At 36.8% G+C, this 16843-nt stretch overlaps 1 protein-coding gene across 11 annotated transcripts in view; it reads left to right on the top strand.

Annotated features, from left to right (window-relative positions):
* LOC136029437 (rho guanine nucleotide exchange factor 11-like) overlaps nucleotides 1–16843 on the top strand; it is a 349966-nt gene that overhangs the window by 266985 nt on the left and 66138 nt on the right. For 2 of the 11 annotated variants that reach the window (XM_065707830.1, XM_065707826.1), the window contains exons 26-27: nucleotides 13361–13504; nucleotides 15155–15324. The exons of the other annotated variants lie outside the window; for them this stretch is intronic. In XM_065707830.1, the coding sequence (XP_065563902.1) occupies nucleotides 13361–13504; nucleotides 15155–15324 (314 nt within the window). The remainder of the gene's footprint in view (nucleotides 1–13360; nucleotides 13505–15154; nucleotides 15325–16843) is intronic. 11 annotated transcript variants of the gene reach the window in all.

The following is a 16843-nucleotide window of genomic DNA, read 5'->3' as shown; positions in this document are numbered from 1 at the left end:
AGATGGAATGATAATAGGAATGGTACCTTTACTTACTCTTAACGTCTATAATATTTTTCTTAAAAAATGGTCATAGAAACTAATAACTCCAGCCACCTTAGGGTTACGATATAATAATATAATTATGACACTATTAAATTGATCTGAATATGCAGCTAATAATGCCGTATATTTTTCAAGTTTAAGTTTTGGTTACATTTCGGGACTTTGATAAGTCGGAATTTGGCCAATGGGCAAGCTTTTCTACTTGTCTATTCATATGATAAATACCACTTTCGAGTTAACTCATCATAAATGATAGAAGATTTGATTGACAGTTTTTATTCACTTACTCATAAGGAAAATACCGTGTTTTTCCTTATTTACTTTCCTCTTTTCAATCTGCATGCTAAATTCAAGCCATTTATTTTCTGTCCGCTTGTCTAGTTTAAATCCTGCCGCCGCATTAATAAGTCTCTAATCTCACAATCTCTTTGTTCTTATTAATGCGTTGGTTTTCTAATTTTTTCAATCCCAGTTGTTGACTATCCTGTTTTTGGGTTGATAAAATTCATAGGATTTGTTAGTTTCTGTGATATTTATTACATGGTTTCCAATTACTAACTGGTATGTTGGCTTGACTGATCAGTGTCTAGTTAGTATCTTTGCCTCAACTGAAATGGATAAGACTAGAGCTTTGTTTAGAAGGAAAACTTTTACGGCTCCTCAAAGACCGGATATAGTTCCTATCCAGGAAAGGAGAGGCTCCCTCACTCCTCTCTCGTCCAAGAAAATATCGGTGGGTGAGCGATTTCAAAGGTATGTCTCTTTTTTATTCTTGCGTCCTTATGTCTTTAACCTTCGGTTTCGGAATGCTATGTTTAACTAGGGTCAGATATAATTCATCGTGATGGGACGAATAATCAGATTCGCTAATTATGGCAATCATGGTTTTTCTAAGCAACATAATCGGGAATTGAGTCTCCCCCCCAAAAAAAAATTTTTTATCCTACTTGTGAAAAATGGCAAAAATGAATACAAATATTCTTGATACCCTTTTTTATGTTTCTTTTGCACCCCCCCCCCCCCGTCCTCCGCCCACTCCTCGAATAAAAATCCTGGAAGCCTTGTAAGTGGTCACTGTTTTTTGTTTATTTTCTCTCGTACATGACTTTTTTATACCAGGATTTGGCCTTCATTCTGTTTTGGGATTAAGCTTCTAAACACAGCCTTAAAGAATAGAACGTCAATACAACTTTGAGAATACGGAATCTTCTGAAGAGTTGGGACAAGTTATTAAAACGCCAAAAATGTTTATGGCTTCTCAAAGACCAGATATAGCTCCTATTTAAGAAAAAGGGGACTCCTCTTTCTACCTAAAAGTATTTGTTGGTGATCAGTATAATAGTTACATTCTTTCTTTCTTCTTCTCATGTTCTTAAATTATATTTTAGCCCACGATCTTGAAATACTAAGTAAAGCTAGGGTCAGCCATAGCTATCTTTTTTAGGGTCACATATATTCAGGGGTGGATCTAGAGCAAAATCTTTAAGGGGGAGGGCAATGGGAAAAGGGTGCCAATGAGCAAAATTTGGGGGGGAGCAATGTGGCAAATGTGCCGATCATTGACCAAATTGACACATCCATTCTAAAAGAGAGAGAGAAAAAGAAGAAAAAAACAGAGACAGAGGAAGCCAGAAAAATCTTGGGAAGGGGCTCCTCGCCCCCTGGATCCACCGGTTCATATATTTGCGTCCTACGTTCCGATCAGGGTTGCCACCAGGTGACAAAAAATCACAAGATTTTAGTGATTTACTGGTTAATTCTACTGTTTCTCTTCAATAATTTAGTGATTTTTGTGCACAAGTTTGCAACGTATAGTGATAGAAAAAAGTGTCTGACCAGGGACATTCAAATTCAGATTTGGGATTTGCTAAGGACTGAAAAAGAGGCAATTATATTTTTTTTAGGATAAGCGGTTCTTGTTCAAAACAAATCAGTGCGTCAATGGACGCAATACAACTATATTCATACGAGAAGGTACATTTATTGGAAGTGTAACACTAGGTCCTTTTTTAAACCTAACTAATACACAAGTACACTTCTAGAGTGCGTACTGAGTAATACACAAGTACCCAAATTTATTCATGTGGTCCTTCTTCTAGTCCTCATACTCTTCGTTTAATCAATGATCTGATCGGTTCTTGACTTAGTTACCTCATAAGGCTATTGCAAAAGGATCAATACAAAAAGAGATTCGAAGGGATATAAACAGGACATAATTCACTATTGGATTCAGGCCTGTTTTATCTGCTGTTCTATTATCTCTCTCTGTCTTATGACATTTAAGGTTCGGTGAGAACTATCCTAATGTGATTTGTGGGGGCTGATGGGGAGGCAGATCCTTTCTACTATTTGATCGTTTTGCCTATTGGAAGTTTGGATTGGTTTCATTAAAAGCTGTGTGCCTTAACTTATGTTTTATTTGCCTTTTCAAAATAAGAAAAGATTTTTTTTCATGAATATTTATACAAGCGAAAGACCTGTTTGCCATGCAAAAATGTGCTTCAAAGGCTGAAAGCCATTGTAAGTGCGTTCTTGCAACAAACTGCCCGCTTTGTGGGTTGCGACTCACCCTGCACAAACATTTTTGCACCTTAAAAATGGCATCCAACGTCTTAGGTGACTGTTCTAAGAAACAAAAAAAAAAACGAAGAAAGAATGAAAGTATATACAGGTCTAAAAAGGCTAAGCTAATGAATGTGGACGTCCTACTCGAACCTCCTCTGAACAATGAAGCTATTTACGCTGTTGCACCCTTGGCTGACCGCTAGGAGGAGTGGGGGTTGATGGCTGAAAAAAAAATTACATCTTTTTTTCCTGAATGGTCCGTAAACCTCCTCATTATTATCCCTTGCTGGAAAAATATTTTTTTTCCAGACTGTAGCCGTTCAAACTGTAACTTTGACTAATCGTTTTCTTTTTTTGGAGGGGGAATCTTGAAATGGAGAGTAACAAGTTGCGAAATTTCCAGTAATTCTCTGGGAAAAAATTGAAATAATTCCTGTCTGATCTACTAAACAGAATAAGCAAGAAACGAAATCTCAGGTTTCTCGGGGCCCTGAGATAGAATATTCTATATCTCTTCTATATTTCTACGAAATGATCATGGAAAAGTCGATCTGCAAAACACAAATTCATGTTTTGTTTGCACAGAAGACTTGACCTATAAGTAGACTGAGAAAAGTCTAGCTGTCGTCCGAATCGTAGGTGGGGAGTAAGCAGAAGTTTTGGAATCTTATCCCTCCACATATACCACACACATATGCTTAGGGGCTGGCAGATAGATAGATAGATAGACAGTTAAATTTATTCAAAAACTCAACAATAAAAGTATGTATAATATTAGTCATGATCATTAAAATCCAGTTGCCATCAATCCATGGCAAATTGTAGAAAAAAGGTCAACACAGATAATCCTGAGTGAGAGGCAAAGCTGGCACAGGCCTTTTTGACGATTTTATTTAAATGATGTCATTTTTCCTATAACTCAAGGTAGATAGTGATAGAACTAAAAGATGATCGAGATTTTTGATTTGACTCATGGTGGACAATACACATGAACTTTTATGCAGAACAGGGGACTAAACATTTGTTTGGACTCACTGGAGAACAAGCGACCAAAGCAATAGAGCCCCTGAGGATGGCCAGTAATGAAGGAAGATGTCAACCAAACTTGATACGAAAAAAATCTATTGTCTTTGTTGCGCCTTTGGGATGCCAATTCAAAATGGAGCTTTTCAATGGATCCTGGCATCAAGGAGAGGGGGCCAACTAAATTGTCTTCTTTGGGACATCTACAAGAGGTGGTTGTCTTATCTTGACTATACTGGTAGGATGTAAGCATTAGTGTGCTAATAATTTTTTCGGAGATCAGAAACTTACTTGAACTCAGCGAGGGATGACGGGGGGTGGGTGTTAACCGTTTTCATCAGGTCATCTAACAGCAGACCGGACATAAATTAGTCATGTTGAAAACTAGGAGTAATTGTCATAAGTTCAACCAATCTTATTCTGAAGTTGATATAAACTTGATGCTCCAGCCTTTTCAACGGCTAAACTTCTATAGGGAAGGAGGAAGGGTGATCCTAGTCCCTTGTCATAAGTACAATCTCTTCCTAAAGGAGAAGATTCCAAAATTATTAACATTAGGCCATAGATAGATCGTTGGATTGCAACCAATCTTGGTTGAAAGAAAGACAAAGCTTGTTTTCTTAGTTTTGCCTTACTAGGGCACTTACATATTCTAAAATTTGTAGGTAAGGGTCCCCATTCACTCCTGCCGTTAGGTAATTTCTTGCAATGGGATATCATCTAAATGAGTAGTATCGCTTCAAGGAATATAAGCGCATAATCCCCCACCATACAAGCGGAGAGTACTCCCACCATACAAGCACACAGTACCCCTATCATTTGGAGTTATCAATCCCACGCACCTGGTCTGTCTGAGCATCTGGTATTGCGTAATCGTTCATGTTGTCGATGAAACAATGCTATGAATACAAGCGCACAGTACTCCCACCATACAAGCGCACCGTACCCCCACCATTTGGAGTTACCAATCCCAAGACCCTGGTCTATCGAACTTCTGGTATTGTGTCATTATTCATGTTGTCGATAAAACAATGCTATGAATACAGTTGCACAGTACTGCCACCATACAAGCGCGTGTAACCTCTACCATTCCTACAACACACATAGCGTTATCTCAACTTCCGGTGATAAGAAAATTTCTTGGAAACAGCGCTTGCCAGGAGTTATTTCTCCTCCCATTCCTGCAATACACATAGCTTTATCTCGGCTTCCGGCGATAAGAATATTTCCTGGAGATATTACATGCGTAGTTTATTTTTTCGATGAAACAATACAACAAATGCTACGACAGCCCGTACTATTATGTTATCTCAGCTTCCGGTGATGTATACATATGAATGCCAAATATTTAACCAAAGTCATAGATGCCGATATTGTTATCTACAAGTACAGATGTCAACACGCTTTTTTCTAACGACACATTTATTATCTTCTAAGCAGTTTATCCATTGATTTTATGGAGTTTATATCTGGTGTAGGAATCGAACGCGAGAACCGATATTTATGTGTTAAAATGAGGACACGTTAGTTGAATAAGCCAATAAGTCATTTATGATATTATGCTCTTAGAAATAATTTCTTAATTCACATTGGCCTGCCATAATATAAAGAAAAAAACGATCAAAAATGAAGCCAAACGAAAATACTGAAAAACACACAAAGCGAATATTTCGAGAGAAAACCGGTCCTCTTATTCAGCGCGAACAAAATAGTATATCCAAGGAAAATGCCGAAGAAAAAAAGGTGGAAAGTCAGCGTGAAAAAAGCCCCAGCAAAAACCCAATGAAAAGCCCCAAAATTAAGAGATAAATAACATTCAATAAAAGGCAAAAATTGTAAGGATTAAAACCAGATACCTAACAGTCATAAAGCGAGTCATTTGCCAAAATCCGTGACTTGCACAAAATCAAAAAATTAGAACTACCATCGACGGATACTAGCGAACAACTGAGAAATAAAAGAAAAAAATTCATTCACTCAAAATAAAACGAACCAGCAATTAAATAAGTTGGAGAACTATGTCATCTGATTTCTGATTTTAATAAATGCATTCCTTGCAGACACCCTTTGAGACCTAGGGTTTGTGATGTGTTTGATTATGTGATTGGGAAGGTGATTCATAGCTTATTGCATGGATTATTAAAGTATCGCTTTTTTGAGAAAGCCGATATAAGGCTCATTTTATTCTTAAATCATCGGAATCTCTTTTCAAAGCGGAGCTAAATATTGGTATTAAAAATGTTATGCACGCTTTTTTATGCTGATTTTCATCAAAATTAAGGCTATTGCTTAAAATTCTTTTCAGCATGATTTTAGCATTTCTAGACAAAGACTTTGTGAGAACCTCCACCGTTTAAAATTAAAAAAACTTCACTAATAATCCACCTTCTTCACAAAAATGTCTTCTGGTCCTGTTGTGATAAATTTCAGCTCCAAACCCCTTACAACAGAGCCAAGTCAAGTTTTGTCGAAAGGATTGAAATTTTGAATAGCCCCCTCAAAAATACCTAATAGTGAAATTATTGCGAACATAGAAGGGGCATTTCATGACTATTGCGGAGGTTGGAGAGATTGCTGAGGTCAGAGCACATTTTGTTGAAACTTTATTGGATTCATCTTCTGCTTACCATCCAAAATTAGAAAATTCTAGTAAAACAGAACACTTAATTTTACGCTCACTAAATAAAGCTCATTCCTGGATTATTACTAAAGCAAATAAAGTCAATGCTGTTGTTGTATCGGACTCAGATGATTACGACAAAAAAGGTCTGTGAAATTTTTAGTGATTCTAACACATATGAACAATTAGCTACCGATCCCACAGAAAAATTTGTCCAGGAAGTCAGAAAAGAGCTTTCTTATCTGAAAGGAAAAGATCACAGATTAATTGTGCCAAAGTTTTTACCTAGTGGTTGCACATCTCTTCGTTTTATGGTCTTCTTAAAATTCATAACCCCGGTAATCCACATGGGCCTATTGTTTCCTCATTTAAGCACGTAAGGGGAGAATAAGCACAAGTTCTAGATACGTGATTGATATAATTGGAACGGATCCATTTTCTTTGGAGGAGCTGGGAGGTGTTAATTTGGAAAAATTAGAAAAATCGAGGTATATTCAACTTAAGAACAGGTGACTAGATCTTAATAAAATTTGATATATAGAAGGAACGCATGCCTCAGAGCTCTTATTTCTAATTCCGACCAGATCTGTTGACATTGGGGGGAGTTGGAGGGGGAAATTGGAAATCTTGGAAAACGTATAGAGTGGAGGAATCGGGATGAAGCTTGGTGGGTAGAATAAGCTAATGTCATAGATACGTGATTGACGTAATCGTATTGGATTCGCTCTCTTTGGGGGGTCTAGGGGGTGGGGTTCAGTGCTTTGGAGAGTTTGGTGCTTCTGGACGTGCTAGGACGATGAAAATTGGTAGGCGTGTCAGAGAGCTGCAGAAATTGACTTGATAAAGTCGTTTTCCCTTATTCGACCATCTAGGGGGCTGAAGGGAGAGGAAAATTGGAAAAAATGACGTTTTTATAACATGCAAATAGGTGATCGGATGTTAATGAATTTTTGATGTTTAGAAGGATATCGTGACTCAGAGCTCTTATTTTGAATCCCGACCGGCATTAAGCCTCTGATTTTCCTTTTAAGTCAATCTGTTGATTCTTAGAATTGTGTTAGATCTCATAACATATGAGCTCTTGGCTCTTCTGGCCTCGTCACAAGTGCCATATGAGCTCTTAGCTCTTGTTTCTTTGGCATTTTCCTTGAATATACTATTGATCGTTTTCTTCCTTTATATTATGACAGGCCAATATGGTTTAAGAAATTTTTTCCAAGAACGTAGTATCATCAATGACTTGTTGGCTCAGTTGACTAAGGTCTCCTTCTTTTACCAGTAAATCTAGGGTCTCACCTTTGATTCCTACACCAGATATTAATTTCAAAAATCAATGAAAATCAATAAGTTCTCAAAAAATCAGATTCCCTCCCCTCCCCCCCTCCAAAAAAAAATTATAAGTCCAGGGTTGCGCATGCACGGTTGACACTGACACGCTTTCATTGTCCATCAAAAGAATATGCCTGTCGAGCAAGCATATCAAATCACTGATATGCATACGCTCGGAATGATTCCAAAAAAGGTGCCTGCAAACAAATCACTGATAGCATTTTGCTCACAAATCACAATTTCATCCAACTGCAATTGAGAAATCGATTGCGCAATTAACTTGTTACGATATAGTGACGCTTAACACCAGTTAGCTAACGCTGCCGAACAATACATTGATTGTCAAGAATGTATTTCTAATGCGCAAGCCCCGGTAATGGAAAACTGGTGTCTTCAGGACAATTACATTACAAAAAGGATGCATGGCCGGTTGTAGTCATTACAATTTTTGGAGGTCAAAACAAGTTTCATTGGCCATCAAAAGAATATGCCTGTCGAGCAAGCATCTCAAATCACTGTGGTTCTCGCATGTTCTCGGAATGAATCCAAAAAAGGCGGCCGGAAACAAATGACAGATAGTATTTACCATATATCCAACTCTAATTGAGAAATTGATTGCGCAATTAACTTGTCACGATATAGCGACGCTTGAAACCAGTTGGCTAGCGCCCAGAAATAATACATTGATTGCCTAGAATGTATTTCGAAGAACATAATATCATTAACCCCTTGTTGGCTGAGTTGACTAACGTGTCGTTCTTCTACTATAGGGAATGTTGGGTATCACGTTCGTTTCCAGCTCAAGGCATAAATTCCTCAAAATCAATGGAAAAACTGCTTAGAAGCTAAAAAATGTGTCGCTGAAAAAGAAAACATGTCGCAGTCTTTACTTGAAGTTGCCAATAACGCCGTCTATGATTTGGTTAAAGATTTGACATTCAAATTTACCCATTACCAGAAGTCGAGATAACGCAATGGTACGGGCTGTCGTAGTATTTGTTGAATTGTTTCACCGAGAAAATAAACTTGACATGCGATGTTTCCAGGAAATCTTATCACCGAAACCTGAGATAACACGTGTGTTCAACATCTTGAGGTGACAAGAATGAAATCACGCTATGCCCTGGTCTTCTAATTGGTTTTAGAATCGCTTGTGCAGTTGGGGCCGTATTATATGCGCATATAGTTGATTAAAGATGGGATGGATTAGTGGACTTGGGATGGTTTCAAGGTGGTGTCTTTATGCAAGCTTGGGAATTACGAATACACAGCACAGTATACGCCCAGTATAGATGACAGGGTGCAACATCTTAAAAAAGAGGAAGATAAAACAGCCGTTAAAATAGCTGTTTTTTTTATAAAAACAGATGTTTTCTGTTTTTCTAAAAAAAAAACAGAACAGATTGTAGAAACATGTCAGTTGTTTTGACAGACCTGTTTCTGTTTCTTTTCTTCTGTTTTTTCCGTTTCTGTTTTTCTGAAAAAAAAGAAACAGTGCATATGCTTATTCCCGAATACTAAATGTATCCGTACTTCGAAGCTTACTATCATAATTAGGTAAGGGTAGATTATTTTGAGAATGATTTATTTTATATTAAGGTATACCTTAACGTATGCCAATTACTTTGAGTATGTTCTCTTTTTTTAGGCAACGAATGCCTCTAAGGTGTGCTAATTATTTTAAGGTATTTCGAGAGCCAGGATCCGTTCTAAAAAAAAAAAAAACTTCCTAATCTGACGTGTCATTTTTGCGACGCATGCGACAGGAGTTCTTAATGTGAAGAGATTTCGTAAAGTATTGGCTCAAGGTCCTAAAGATCCGTGCGAGGTATGTTTTGCCACTCTAATGAGTGGCTAGGGGGAAAGCATGACTTCTTTTGACTAGACTCCTAAATTATCAAGTTTTTTTCTATTCTGGAGCTGTGTGAGCACAGTTGCCCCCTCCCTGGTATCACTGACTATGCTTGTCTCGAGCATAGTTCTCAAAGTAACCAGTTCATTTTTGGGGAAGGCGGAGTTAAAATTTAGGGATACGTTTTTGTCATTAGAGGCATCTTTTTTTCTTTTCTTTTTTTGAAGAGATACTAATATCCTGATATATTTTCCTGACGCCGTCGTTCAATTGGTCTCTGGCAAAACATGAATCAATTTGGTGTTAGCCCAGCTATCATATCTGAATAAATTGAGGCAGCCTGGTATTTCTCAGCATTTGCTTTAAGATGATTAGGAAAAGTATGCATTTTTTATGACTTTTAGCCTTTGAATGGGCTGACCGCCAAATTCAAACTTTCGACGTTGCTAACAAACAGATCAGTTCCTTATAATCTTCTCTTTGTGTTTGCAACGAAGTGAGCTATTGAACATGCTAAAGTCTGTATTAATTTGGTTTATTCTTTTTTTCTTTAAACCTATGGATAAATCAATAGTGTTCAGTCACATAGTTCAACTTTTCTCTATATGGTTTTTATAAAACTGAACATAAGCCTTAAGCGGCTCTTTTACTATCATCATTATTATCAACAATTCAGCTTATTAATAACCTAGGCATCAAAATATTTAGTCTTACTTAAGAATTGGGAAGTACCTGAAAAAGGTTACAAAACGGAAAGTTTTTATTCAAAACATTATTGGCAATAATAATGCTATTTTTGTGGTTCGTTTACGTAATTATATACGTGATTAAGAAAACAAGGAGTATAAACCGGAGTATAAAAGAAACAAAACAAACACTTCACAAAACAAAAGAAAGACAAAGTAAACGAGTGAGGCCAATGTGGGTGCGCATGTACTTAAAGGCCTGGATTTGTCAATATGTCGGCCCGGGTCTATGGGCGCAATAGATCACTAAGTGGTTTTTTTCTTAACAAAATTTGGCTGATATGATTTTATCGTCAAGTGCCAGGTTCACCCCGCCGCTCTGCATATTCACAGAAAAGTGAATTAATGCTACACAGGCATTAACCGTCAGATGCCTCCCAAGAATGGCAGCTGAGGGTCCGGTATCACCTCTCTCTTTCATGACTTTTGGCCCATCAGTTGCGATCTGTTCAGTAATTCCACTATCCCTGAAAATCTTGCTAAAATGGAGCGACAAAAATGCCTGGGCCTAGGACGCTCTAAATTGGCTAAATCATGCCATGGGTGCTTATAAGTAGACCGGGATAATTTGCCATATCATCCACAGAGATCCTATGAATCTTATGTATGGAGCACGGCCACCCGACACCATAGCAGGTTATATTGAAAGAATTTCGTGGGCCCGAAATAAAAAACCGTTTTGTTATTAGACTGATGAAAAGAGAATTTGAGTCCCTTCCCCTCCTCCTTACACAGAAGTTGGATTAGTTGCAAACCATATAAAAGTAATAAATAAATGAGGCTAGCTCTTACTTTGGCTGTGATTGGACTTCTCTTTCTGGTAAATCTGCTTATAAACAGATATGTTATAAAATGGGTTCTGGACGCTCAAAAACACACGCTGCTTAGGACATTAGTTGTAATATCTCATTAAGTTTAGTGGAAATTGAACAATTTCTTCTCGTGGATGTTTGTGGATCTCGTTTTGTCGCTCAGACGACAAAAGCACCCCTCCCTCTTCAAAGATTGAGTTGTATTAGAACCGCAAAGCCGTACATCCTATACAACTACAAAAATTTAACAATTTATTCTGGTAGATGTCTCACTTAGACGAATTCAGCCCCCTTCCCCACACTGTTATTAAGATACGTGAATAACTGGGTGGGTTTTGTAACGCTTAGACGATTTTCCAGTCTTGATTGAGAGTTTATACTGTAAACACCTCTATTTGATATAATCCCATTATACAATAAGATTCAATTGTGATTCCCTATGGACTTCTCATAATCACCCTTGAACTTGGATTATGTACTTATTTGATTTCCCTATGGATTTTTATTGAAAATAGTTTCAAAATCGGAACTTGGATTATTTAACAGCTAATTATTTGAGTATAAATTCCCTTGGGATTTAGGAATTAACAACGATTAGTTGTATTACCAGTAAAATTGTATACTGAATATGACACGAACCAGAGTTACTTATATCTGCCCTGGATCTGAGAGGCCGTGTGGGAAAGGTGTGATGATTCAGTGATCGAAGTGTCTTGACTCATCTTTTTTTATGTATTTGTTTAGGCTATGTTTGACGTGAAGTTGAAATTCTTTCGATCTGATATATATATATATATATATATATATATATATATATATATATATATATATATATATATATATATATATATATATATATATATATGTATATTAGTGCTATAAAAATTCGGCAACCATGCTCTGAAAGAAATTTTTAAGTTAAATTCTATTCATTCTTTCTTAAACTTGGGACTGGATCTAAACCCAACAAAAGCCTATACGAGTGAACGGGATCCCCGCCCCGTGAGGTACTATTCCCAGAAAGGTAATGCCAGTACAATTGACCCATTCCAACTTTCCACCAAGTTCGGTTGAGATCCGACAGCACATTCTTGTAGATATTCTAATGACAGGAATTTAGGGGCTCCTTCCTCTGTGGAGGTTGGATAGCGACCAAACAAAATTCAGTCATATCTGACTATCTCCGCTATGTGGTCGGAGAGCAAGAATTGTGGGATGTTCATATGCTTGTCCCTAAAAGAGGTTGAATGGTGTCCAGGGATACGAGAGGCAAATCTGGAACGACAGTTTTTATTTCCAGCTTTTATTTGGCTGAGACTTGACAAGCTCTTGGGGTAAATGTGCATATTACAAGATTCTGGAAGTGCGAAAGATAATTGCAAGCCTGAGCTTCGTCTGATTCAGAGTAAAACTCTAAAAACCTTCCATAAGAATGTTTCCTTTGATTATATGTAATATCTAATCGAACAAAGCAAAATGTGTAGCTAAAATTTATATTATACTTTGTTCTGCAATCCTCTCTCTAAAGGACAAAACTATTCCCGCTATACGGCTATAACTAAATAATGAGCACAATAAAAAAATAACGATATTCATTGCATGCAACAACTATAAAAGACCTAATTAAAAAAGAAATTATGATCCTAATGTCTGAAATATTATAGCCTCAAGAAAGTTTTTCATTAGTTCTAGCTATTGTATATGTAGGAAACCTATCAGTTATAGTGTCTGTTACAGTTACAGTACTATAATATTGTGAGAATGTTATTGTCACAATAAGTATAACTCTCATTATATCTATAGTGACAGTTGTAGTGTTATTTAGGAAGCCTGACAATTCTAGCTATGAATATAGGATTCCTGACAGTTGTAGTGTAGATTATGTCGAAGAGAAGTGTCAAATTCATTTTTGGTGGAGATGATAGGTATTATAATTGCTGATGATAGCTTCTAATGAGACGTTTTTTTTAATGCCGAACCAGAAAATTTTTTGGAATAAATATTTACTTCAGATAAAAAGGAAAATATTTTTAGGAGAGATGTGAACTCGGTGAACCTCCTGGCTATATGCTTGATTTGACTGCAAGTGCATGTGATAAAATTAGGCCTACAGATTCAGAAATATTATAAAACGCTGTCAATTGCAGTGTTTATAAAGGGTATCGCAAAGAGAATGCCAGACTTCAATCTGCTATCAGTTGAATTTACCACACATTTACGAATTTACACCAAAAATATTAACCTGGAAGACAAAAGCACAGTATTGAAACAAAATATCAATGATCAGAAGTAACTAACAAGGCAAAAACATTGTTGCCAACAACAAAATAAAATAAACGAGTCCTAATGCCGTTTTGTTCTCTTATAGATGGTTGAAACATATCACAGAAGCAACGGAGAGTTACATGAATCGAGAAGGTCGAAAGAGGCCAGAGTCAACTGTCACTTTGATAAACCTCCCGGCTCAAACCTCATCGTCCAGCTTGATTTCCGAGCAAGATAGATCAAATAGGTAAGTAGTTTTAGCTCATCTGTTGAGATATCGATTCAACATCTTGAAGTGGGGCTTTCATGATAATGCTAAAATGCCTTCTTCGAGCGCTGCCCCCCCCCCCCCGTCGACGCAAGAATACATTTGAAAGTAGCAAAAAGAAGTAAATGAGAAATACTACTAAAAGCAAAACTCATTTTAGTACTCGCCCCTCCTCCCCTCGGGAAAACTTCCTGTTTCTTGGTGTCTTAGTGTAATCAAATGGTAGCCTAGCTGAAAGCTATAATTCACCCAAATTATCCTGCACGGCACCTGGGCGCTCGTCATTTTAATTTTTTTATCAAGAAGTCCAATGTGAACATATTTTATCGGCAAGCCCAACTACAAGAAAAGTAAATTATACGGCACTGGACTTTACAGTCCCTATCGGCGGTGCTGATCTCTGGTTCTTCGCCTTTCAGCCAGAAAGTGTGATGGAGGTGGGGCATCCATTCTATGCTTCTACACAACCTTCCTGCAAGTCGCACCACAACTCGAATCCCCCGTCCCGAAGGACATAAAGTTAGAAGTCTAAAACGTTAACCACTTATCTAGAACAGCCCAACCTGAGCGCGCTTCAAACTCTCCAAAACTAGTAGATCGAATGATTCTTTTTATTTATAAAAGTGTATGAAGTACTTAGGCATGTGCTAGAACACGCACGTACATAATTTCAACTTTACGGTCCTACCCTCTCCCCTTACACATGTGTCAATTTTGGTGAACTTAAGTTAAAGGGTTCTTAATTAACAAATTTGTAAGCTGTGTTTAAGGGATCGACCAATCAAAAAGAAAAAGCACCTAAGAATTCGTTAACAGTATATACTACTATTGCTAGTAACTCATTGAAGTACCAAGCAACCTAATTCCAACAGAGCTGTGCACGCATCCCTCTCACTCCAGTTTGGTTTAAAGTATCACTCCTTACCGACTTGTAAAGTGCCTTTGTCCTTTTTTCTTTAAATCCTCTCTTATAACTTGTTACTGTCCGATTCGAGGACGACCTGCTGTTCGTTCACTATGAGATGGGTGTTCAAATGCCTAATTTTCGATAACCTGTAATCCTTCATAAAACGCGGCATAGTCATAAAACTTCTTTTCAACTTCTTCAACTGCAAAAAAAAGGAAAAAAAAATTAAAACACCCTGCCCTTTCGCTATTCTATTGTTGCATCTTCACTAATAATGCAAATGCCAACTACTAATCCTATCAACATTGATCTTTCAATGAGAGATTCAGAGGAACCTCTTTTTGAGGTATCGTCGACATTCTCTTCATTTCAGGGAATAAAGCTTAAATTAGCAGTTAAGAAGGGTGTTACAAGGCGCAACAACCTGCCCTTTGGCTATTTTACTGTTGTATCTTTACTTATAATGGAAATGCCAACTACTAATGCTACCAACAGAGTGACTTCTCATTGAGAGGTTCAAAGGAACCTCTATTCGAGGTATCGTCGATATTCTCTTTATTTCACAGGAATGAAACAGTTAAGCCTGAAACTTTCAGTTCCACGGCCGAAAACCTTGCGTCAATGGAACGTTTTAAGTCACATCGACGGGATTTTTTTTTTCACTTGTATTTTGTCTTTACGATTGCAATTTGTAGTATCTTATTTTTCTTTTCTTTTTACAGTGATGAATCAAATGAAGTACCTGTAGAGAAAACATCCGCTGATTCCGGTGTTGGCCTAAATATTGTATCCCATGATTCTTTGAGTTCAAGTGAAATTAAGGCAGAACCTGAACAACAGATGTCTGCTGACTCGGCTGTTGTCTTATTATCACCAGAACCTCTGAAACCGAGTAATTTTTCCCTTGTTTCTAAGTTTTCTTTTCTACTGATGGCGTTCTAGCAACAGATTAAAATACAACTTTGATAATTCAAGCATAATATTGAGATGTCAACAACAGGGATATCTCTCTTTTCCTGTTGTGATATTAGCATAAGTGTATGTAGATCACTCTTTTAGTGAAATTGCTAGACTTAGAAATATATTGATGAAATGACAGCACGAAAGCCAAGATGATTAAATTCCTCTTTGATGTCATGTAAGTGATATAATATTTTGATAAGCAATTAGAAGCCAGGAAATCACAATGTAACCATTTATTTAAGCCTTTTCTTTCAAGGTACAGGGCAGCGTTACTACTTTTCCGAATTATTCAAAGTTCACAAATATTCTCCGATTCTCAGTGGCAAAAGTTTTGCTTCCAGAAAATAATTATTTGTTTCGTAACTAAAAATAAAAAGAACCCATATAAACGCTGTTATTAAATATACTGTGTTAAGATATAGCGCAATACTAGTGTGGTGTGGCAACCAAAGAATATGGGCAACTTGTAAACGTGGAAACTTGCGTCATTTTCGACAATCACCAACGCCATCCAGCCTACGTATTTTCTTGGCAATTTTTCAAGCTTTTCCCTTGTGCTTTTGCTTGTAATATTTCAGACAGTAAGATCATAATTTCTTTTTTAACTAGATCTTTTATAGTTTTTGCGTGCAACGCATATCGTCATTATTTCTATTTTGCTCACTATTTAGTTACAGCAGCATAGCGCGAATAATGTCCTCCGTTTGAGAGAGGATTGCAGTAGAAATTGTAATACAAATTTTAGCTACCTATTTTGCTTTCTTCGATTAGATATTAGGCTGTATATAATTAAAGGAAAGACTCTTATCGAAGGTTCTGAAAGTGTCGCTTTTACTCTGCTTCTGACGAAGCTCAGAATTGCAACTCTCTTGTGCTTTTTACGTTTGTTATTATTCCAGTAGTTTTTGCCAGTTATGGTTGTTACACAAGTTTGCTTTATATTGCCAATGAAAAAATTCCAAGAAACGCAAAACGCTAGATGGTATTGTTTGTTTTTTTTGTGTGTGTGTCCATACTATTGCAAGTTTCCGCTCTTATAAGCTGACTATATTCTTTGGCGAGGACTAAGATCACAAATGTTTTTTTTTTTTCGGTAAAGGAATCTGTGCCAAAATTATTTACTACTCCAAACTTTTCGAACTGGATCGGAAATTCTGAAAAATCGATAATAAAAACAGTCAATATTATTATAATGCATCATTATATCTTATCAATCTATTATAATGAATGCAGTAGCGAGATTAACGTCTTTTTCGTTTGTAAATTATAATTATCTCAGTAATCAATCATTGTTACTTGCCTGTTCCTTTTTCTGTTTTTATTTATCTACGTCTTCCACTTTCTACCCTGTTCCTCTCTCTCTATATTTACATCTTATAAAAATTTATTCGGGAATGCCTAAATATTTTTTTTTTACATAATAAACATCAACATCTTTATTTCCGACT

Source organism: Artemia franciscana, chromosome 7 (genome assembly GCF_032884065.1).
Source record: "Artemia franciscana chromosome 7, ASM3288406v1, whole genome shotgun sequence".
NCBI classification, from domain to species: domain Eukaryota; kingdom Metazoa; phylum Arthropoda; class Branchiopoda; order Anostraca; family Artemiidae; genus Artemia; species Artemia franciscana.
The sequence above is the reverse complement of the archived record's forward strand: the minus strand, read 5'-3'. Positions and strand labels throughout refer to the sequence as shown.